General features: G+C 35.8%; 1 protein-coding gene across 1 annotated transcript; it reads right to left on the bottom strand.

The window, feature by feature from the left end:
- Window positions 1-253: 253 nt before the first annotated feature.
- LOC148692429 (uncharacterized) lies at window positions 254-1,914 on the bottom strand. The gene is made up of 2 exons (XM_088682077.1): window positions 437-1,914; window positions 254-375 (listed from the first exon to the last, which is right to left on the bottom strand). Exon 1 carries the CDS (start codon window positions 1,895-1,897, stop codon window positions 551-553), a length of 1,347 nt encoding a protein of 448 aa, XP_088538203.1. The 5' UTR covers window positions 1,898-1,914; the 3' UTR covers window positions 254-375; window positions 437-550.
- Between the last annotated feature and the right edge of the window lie 6,816 nt (window positions 1,915-8,730).

Here is an 8,730-nt window from a genome sequence, read left to right as displayed (position 1 = left end):
AAAATAATGAATTAAACGTAATGATGCAAATATATTTGGAAAATAAGTTTTATTGAAAACTTACTGCAATGCAGATAACAAACAGGTATTGCCTAATGGCAGATGAAACAAGTAAACAAAGAGATGGAGCTCGCAGGCATCCTGAATAATATATATGTATTACAAGTGTTTGAATAATCTCAGAGAGATATGGTTGAACTCAGTTCTTGAAGTTAAAAACTTATTCCCCTTCTGAAGATGAATCCTCGTTATATAGAGCGAGGAGGTTGAATGAGACTTGGCCAAATGATCCGGGAATCCCGCTGTCTGCTAAAGCCGGGTGAAAGAATAGTGAAGATGCTTTGATTCTTTTACAAAAGTTAAATGAATAGTGACCTTTTTGTTTTTCACTATTGTGAATAGTGACCTTTTTGTTTTCACTATTGTGAATAGTGACCTTTTTGTTTTTCACTATTGAAGAATAATGCTTTGTCTTTTGCGGAAGAGATGAAAACAGCTACTGCTGATGATGTTGCTGGGCTGACACAATCACATGGGCAAATATTGCTTTTCAGATATCAAATGGGTCCTGGGCATCTTGAAAATCTGCTTGATCAGCCCATTTGGCGGGAAGCTGAGACGAGGCATCAGAATTATCTGAATCTGAGTCTGAACCTTTTTTCCTTTGCAGCAATGCTGCTTCCGCCATTAGCAGCTGAGCCATATCCAGCAGTTGGGTAGTTTTTTCTTTCTTTGAACTGGAGGACTTGGCTGACTTGGAAATTCCTTTGAGAGAGGAAGATGGACTAATGTCTGATAAGGACTGAACTGGTTCCTGAGCTTTTGGTAATTCAGGAAATTGCTGATGAACTGGCAAAGCTTGTGAGGACGAAGATGAAACTTTGATTGGCAGTGCCTGAAAAGATGCCTGGGGAAATTCCACTTTTACAAGATCAATAATTTTTTGGTGGTTGAATTTATCCCACCATTTTACCCATCTGGTTCTGTAAATACCACCGGTGTCCATTTCAAAGTTCCATTTGAGAATCCATGGGATCTTGTACTTGGCCATGAGGAGTGAAAAAATAGTAACTCTGTTGTCGAAACGACTTCTGTCAAAATTGGGCTGGAAGTTGTTTGTGAGAACATGACGAAGGTCATCTGGAATGATGGAAGAGCTTGGGCCATGGGAAGCCCACCAATCTGGAAACCATGCAGGAAACCGCAATCTGAAATTCTTATCAAAAGTTATGAACCATGAATGACTAAAGTCTTCTGTCTGGTGGAGAAAAATGTTGGTCCATGCTTGGATATAATCATAGTAATTGTAATGATTGTTTGGGATGAGAACATGCTGAGTATGAAGGGGTTTTGTGTGAAAAAGGGGAATTCCCCATTCGAGTTCGGTAAGGAATTTTCCAATATGGAGTGAATGATACAATATTTTGTTTTGGTGAGTGGTACTGTAAATTGGCTTAATAGCAATGCTTTCTGTTTCTGAAAGGATAGCCTGGTAATATTTTAGGCTTTTGTAGGATTCAGTTGGTAAGAAATGAAAATTTGGTGGAAGGAGTAATTTGGCAATGCGCTCTGGGGGTTGGTTTTTGTCAATGTGAAGAGGGATGCTAAAAAGCTTTTCTGAATGAGGGTTCTGGACATATGGTGATGTTTTAGCATAGCTAGGTGTTTTTGGTTGTGAGGGAGCTGGAGAACGAACTGATGAGTAAGGATCATAAGGGGTGGCTAAGGCCGTTTGGTAATTTGGTCGGATATTTCCTACTGTTGATCCTAAGGGAGTAAATCTGTTTGTAATGGCGAGGGCCGATGAAGAGTCGGGAATAGACTCTTGTTTTACTGGTGCTGGGGTTTGGGTAAGGGTGGCTGGGAGCCTTCGTTGCTGAGTAGGATTAGTACCCATTCTTCCCCTGCAAAAATTCTCTGGTTAGAAAATCTGGTATGCAATTCTGGCTGCCTTTAATGTATTCAATTTCAAAATCAAAAATACTTAATATGGCTTGCCAGCGTGCAAAAATCTGTTTTGATGCAATATTTTGAACATCTTTTTGTAAAACATGTTTGGCAGATTTGCAATCAACACGTACTAAAAATTTTTGATTTAATAAATCATCTTGGAATTTGCTAATGCATAATACAATTGATAAAATCTCTTTTTTAATAGTACTATAGTTACTTTGAGCCGGATTCCAAATTCCTGAATGGAAACGAACAATTTGTTCAGGAGATTCGGAAGAAGTTTTCTGTTTGAGGATACCTCCATAACCGATATCGGATGCGTCGGTTTCGACTATTTTGAGAGAGTCGGGAGTTGGAATGCCAAGGCAAGGCAAAGTCTTGACATGATTTTTGATCTGTTTGACAATGGAAGTATGATTTTGTGACCATGATGGAGGATTTTCCTTAAGACGATCAAACAAGGGCTTACATTGTTGACGCAGATGAGGATAAAATTCTGAAACATAATTGAGGGATCCAAGGAATCTTTGAAGCTGGGTTTTATCAATAATTTGATCTGGAAATTTATCAGCGAACTGGATGACTCGATCAATTGGTTGGATGGTAGACCTGTAAATATGGTATCCTAAAAATCTAACTTTGGTTTGAAATAACTTAATCTTAGATGCCGAAACAACTAACCCATTGGACCTAATGATCCTAATAAATGCATGCAAATGCTTCCAATGCTCTTCTATTGATTTTGAGAAAATTAATACATCATCAATATAAACAATCGAAAAATGGCTGTATTGATTAAAAATTTCATTCATGATATTTTGAAATTCACTTGGTGCGTTTTTCAAGCCGAAGGGCATTACATTCCACTCATAGTGTCCGAAAGGAGTTACAAAAGCAGTTTTGTATTTATCAGATTCATGAATTTGAATTTGCCAAAAGCCTGATTTCATATCAAATTTAGAAAAAACAGTGGCCTGAGAAAGTCTTTTTATCAAATCTCTTTTGTTAGGGATTGGATATCGGATCCATTCTAAAACATCATTCAATGGTTTGTAGTTGATAACCAGTCGTGGAGCTCCGCGTTCTAATTCTGCGTTTTTCTGGACATAAAAAGCAGGGCAAGACCATGGAGATTTGCTTTTACGGATAATTCCTTTTTCTAAAAGTTGATTAATTTCAGTTTTACAAAACTCTAAAACTTCTTGATTCATTTGAATCGGTCGTGCTTTTGTGGGGATTTTTGACTCAATAAAATCTTTAACATAAGGTAGTTTAACAATATGTTGTTTTCTGTGCCAAAAAGCATTTGGAAGATCGGAACAAATTTCTTTAGTAAGCTTATCAGAAAACTGGCGAATAGAATCTAATAAAGATTTGTTTGTTAATTGTTCTTCAATTCTTTGGTGAAGAATTTCTTCCTGTAAAAAAGCAATTTGTTGGGATTTTGCAGTAATCTGGTTGAGAGTTTTCGAAACATTATCTTTTTGAAGTTGTTTTAACTTTTTAAGATCTGTTTCCATGCAAAATTCAAAAGTAATGTTTTGGCCAAAAACCTTGGTAGAAATACAGTTATGATGAACTTTGAAAGGATAAATTAATGCAATGAAAGGGAGTCCCAAAATAACTGGATCAGAAATATTTTTGATTAAAACAAATGGAGTTTTAAAACAAATATTTTGTTGACAAACATGGGCTTTGGGAATTTCATATTTTAATTTCATCGGGGATTGATTTGCAGCGCTAAGTGTTTCCGTAGACTTGTGAAAATATTTAGTAGGTATTAATCCTTCTTGAATGCAATTTAAATCTGCACCTGAATCAATTAAAGCGATGGTTTCTAAATGAAAATCTTCGATTACTATCGTAACTTTAGAATACCATTTTCGAATTCTTATTTTATCTAAAAGACTTAAAACAAGTTCTTTTGAAGAAGATTTAGCCGAGTGAGCGTCGGAATCGGAATTTGAGGAAGAACCATTTTGTTCTTGGACGAGTTCTTGCGTACGTACTCTACTGAGTTGGGAACGAATTTCGGTATTTTCGGATTTTAAAAACTTAATTTCCGATTTGATTTGATTAACTTCTTTTTGCAAATCTTTGAGGGTGATCTCCTTTTTGGATTTATTAAAACGTTCCAAAGTGGTACTGAGAGAAATCTTTTGAGAAGAAGTTTGACTAGTGCCAGGTTCATGAGAAGAAATCAAATTTTTGAGTTTTTTCAAATAAAAAGATTTTAAATCAGGGTCATCGACTTTACTAATTAATTCCATTAAAAACTCTTCTTGTTCTTCTTGCTTATTAAGCACTGAAATTTTATTACAACAAGTGTCCGTGCACCCAAACTTAATGTTTGGCGAGGAGACGTCGCTAGAACTGCTAGAGTCAGAGACGGAAAAATCAGGATTTTTATCAGATTGACTAGAGTCGGTATTTCTAATTTCTAAAGCCTGGATAAGTTGAACCTTCTCTTCTTCAGAGATTTTTAGTTGGTTAATAACCTTTTTAACCTTGCATTCATTTGCATAATGACCAAATTTACCACACTTGTAACACTTTCCCTTTTTATTTTGAAAATCCTTTTTAGACTTTCGAAAAGGTTTTTTGTTTGAAGATGGTTTTTCATAAAATTTATTTGTTTGAAAAGGTTTGTTGGAAGATCTTTTGTTTTTATAAAATCTGGATTGATCTTTTGTTTTTCATAAAATATATATATATATATATATATATATATATAACATGACATAAAATGCTTAAATCAATTTAGAAGCATTTGTGGAACCATCAATTATATACATATGATAAAAAGGAAAAGATCCACTCACTTAGAGTCCACGTTATGATTCATTAGCACGCATAACGAGGTGTCCCGAACAATTGTCACGTATATATATATATATATATATATATATACACACACACACACACCAGATGGGGCGGAACTAACAACAGCAGGCGGCAAAGCCGTCCATAAAATTTAAAGTGCGGAAGTAAAACATATAAAAACAGAGTAGCATATCAAAATAATGAATTAAATGTAATGATGCAAATATATTTTGAAAATAAGTTTTATTGAAAACTTACTGCAATGTAGATTACAAACTGATGTTGCCTAATGGCAAATGAAACAAGTAAACAAGGTGGAGCTCGCAGGCATCCTGAATAATATATGTATTACAAGTGTTTGGAAAATAATCTCTGTCCTTTGTGGATGAGCAGAGAGATGTGGTTGAACTGAGTTCTTGAGTTAAAAACTTATGCTTCTTCTGAAGATGAGTCCTTCTTATATAGAGCCAGGAGAATGATTGAGGCTTGTAAAAATAGATCTGGGAATCCCGCTGTCCTCTGAAGAAAGCTGGCAAAGCTGGCTGAATGATGAAAGGTGACTGTGTAATCACGTTGTTTCTCTTCCAAAAGTTGAATGAATAGTGAAGATGCTTTAATTCTTTTACAAAAGTTAAATGAATAGTGAAGATGCTTTGATTCTTTTACAAAAGCTAGATGAACAGTGACCTTTTTGTTTTTCACTATTGAAGAATAATGCCTTGTCTTTTGCGGAAGAGATGATAGCAGCTACTGCTGATGATGTTGTTGGGCTGACACAATCACATGGGCAAATAAAGCAGTTTCAAAAATCGAACGGATCTTGTGCGTCTTGAAGGTCCACTTGATCAGCCCAATTGGCGGGAGGCTGAGACCTTGCATCAGAAGCGTCAGAGTCCGAACCTGAACCTTTTCTTTTCTGTAGCATTGCTGCTTCAGCCATGAGCTGTTGAGCCAAGTCCAGAAGCTGGGAGGACTTATCAGATTTCTCCTTTTTCTTTGAGCTGGAGGACTTAGAAGGTTTTCCTTTGAGGGAAGATGACGAACTAATGTCTGATAGGGATTGAATTGGCTCCTGGGTTTTTAGCAACTCAGGAAATTGCTGATGAACTGGCAAAGCTTGTGAGGAAGAAGTTGAAACTTTGATTGGCAGTGCCTGAGAAGATGCCTGGGGAAATTCCATTTTTACAAGATCAATAATTTTTTGGTGATTGAATTTATCCCACCATTTTACCTATCGGGTTCTGTAAATACCACCAGTGTCTACTTCAAAGTTCCATTTGAGAATCCATGGGATCTTATACTTGGCCATGAGCAGTGAAAAAATAGTAACTCTATTGTCGAAACGACTTCTGTCAAAACTGGGCTGGAAATTGTTTGTGAGTATATGACGAAGGTCATCTGGAATGATAGAAGAGCTTGGGCCATGGGAAGCCCACCAATCTGGAAACCATGCAGGAAACCGCAATCTGAAATTGTTATCAAAGGTTATGAACCATGAATGACTAAAGTCTTCTGTCTGGTGGAGAAAAATGTTGGTCCATGCTTGGATATAATCATAGTAATTGTAATGGTTGTTTGGGATGAGAACATGCTGAGTATGAAGGGGTTTTGTGTGATAAAGGGGAATTCCCCATTCGAGTTCGGTAAGGAATTTTCCAATATGGAGTGAATGATACAATATTTTGTTTTGATGAGTGGTACTGTAAATTGGCTTAATAGCAATGCTTTCTGTTTCTGAAAGGATAGCCTGGTAATATTTTAGGCTTTTATAGGATTCAGTTGGTAAGAAATGAAAATTTGGTGGAAGGAGTAATTTGGCAATGCGCTCTAGGGGTTGGTTTTTGTCAATTTGAAGAGGGATGCTAAAAAGCTTTTCTGAATTGGGATTTTGGACATATGGAGATGTTTTAGCATAGCTAGGTGTTTTAGGCTGTGAAGGTGCTGGAGAACGAACTGAAGAGTAGGGATCATAAGGGGTGGCTAAGGCCGTTTGGTAATTTGGTCGGATATTTCCTACTGTTGATCCTAAGGGAGTAAATCTGTTTGTAATGGCGAGGGCCGATGAAGAGTCGGGAATAGACTCTTATTTTACTGGTGCTGGGGTTTGGGTAAGAGTGGTTGGAAGCCTTCTTTGCTGGTTAGGATTAGTACCCATTCTTCCCCTGCAAAAATTCTCTGGTTAGAAAATCTGGGATGCAATTCTGGCTGCATTTAATGTATTCAATATCAAAATAAAAAATACTTAATATGGCTTGCCAGCGTGCAAAAATCTGTTTTGATGCAATATTTTGAACATCTTTTTGTAAAACATGTTTTGCAGATTTGTAATCGACCTGAATCAAAAATTTTTGATTTAATAAATCATCTTGGAACTTGCTAATACATAATACAATAGATAATATCTCTTTTTTAATAGTACTATAATTAGCTTGAGCAGAATTCCAAACTCCTGAATGGAAACGAACAATTTGTTCAGGAGCTTCGGAAGAAATTTTTTGTTTAAGGATACCTCCATAACCGATTTCAGATGCGTCGGTTTCGACTATTTTGAGAGAGCCGGGAGTTGGAATACCAAGGCAAGGCAAAGTCGGTTTCGACTATTTTGAGAGAGCCGGGAGTTGGAATGTCAATGCAAGGCAAAGTCTTAACATGATTTTTGATCTGTTTGACAATGGAAGTATGATTTTGTGACCATGATGGAGGATTTTCCTTGAGACGATCAAACAAGGGCTTACATTGTTGACGTAGATGAGGATAAAATTCTGAAACATAATTGAGAGATCCAAGGAATCTTTGAAGCTGGGTTTTATCAATAATTTGATCTGAAAATTTATCAGCAAACTGGATGACTCGATCAATTGGTTGGATGGTCGACCTGTAAATATGGTAACCTAAAAATCTAACTTTGGTTTGAAATAACTTAATCTTAGATGCCGAAACAACTAACCCATTGGACCTAATGATCCTAACAAATGCATGCAAATGCTTCCAATGCTCATCTATTGATTTTGAGAAAATTAATACATCATCAATATAAACAATCGAAAAATGGCTGTATTGATTAAAAATTTCATTCATGATATTTTGAAATTCACTTGGTGCATTTTTCAAGCCGAAAGGCATTACATTCCACTCGTAATGTCCGAAAGGAGTTACAAAAGCAGTTTTGTATTTATCAGATTCATGAATTTGAATTTGCCAAAAGCCTGATTTCATATCAAATTTAGAAAAAACAGTTACCTGAGAAAGTCTTTTTATCAAATCTCTTTTGTTAGGAATTGGATATCGGATCCATTCTAAAACATCATTCAAAGGTTTGTAGTTGATAACCAGTCGTGGAGCGCCGCGTTCTAATTCTGCGTTTTTCTGGACATAAAAAGCAGGGCAAGACCATGGAGATTTGCTTTTACGAATAATTCCTTTTTCTAAAAGTTTATTAATTTCAGTTTTACAAAACTCTAAAACTTCTTGATTCATTTGAATTGGTCGTGCTTTTGTGGGGATTTTTGATTCAACAAAATCTTTAATATAAGGTAATTTAACAATATGCTGTTTTCTATGCCAAAAAGCATTGGGGAGATCTGAACAAATTTCTTTAGTAAGCTTATCAGAAAACTGGGAAATAGAATCTAATAAAACTTTATTTGTGAGCTGTTCTTCAACTCTTTTGTGTTTAATTTCGTCTTGTAAAAACGCAATTTGCTGGGATTTTGCAGTAATTTGGTTGAGGGTTTTTGAAACATTATCTTTTTGAAGTTGTTTTAACTTTTTAAGATCTGTTTCCATGCAAAATTTAAAAGTAATTTTTTGGCCAAAAACCTTGGTAGAAATGCAGTTATGATGAACTTTGAAAGGATAGATTAATGCAATGAAAGGGACTCCCAAAATGACTGGATCAGAAATATTCTTGATCAAAACAAATGGAGTTTTAAAACAAACATTTTGTTGACAAAC

This window comes from Pyrus communis, chromosome 12, assembly GCF_041283825.1.
Source record: "Pyrus communis isolate YQ-2024b chromosome 12, ASM4128382v1, whole genome shotgun sequence".
Classification (NCBI taxonomy): Eukaryota; Viridiplantae; Streptophyta; class Magnoliopsida; order Rosales; family Rosaceae; genus Pyrus; species Pyrus communis.
Note: the sequence above shows the minus strand (reverse complement) of the source record. Positions and strands in the feature narration are given on the sequence as shown.

Coding starts and splice junctions, on each gene's coding strand:
- LOC148692429 (XM_088682077.1), bottom strand. CDS start 1,897: ATGGGTACTAATCCTACTCAGCAACGAAGGCTCCCAGCCACCCTTACC.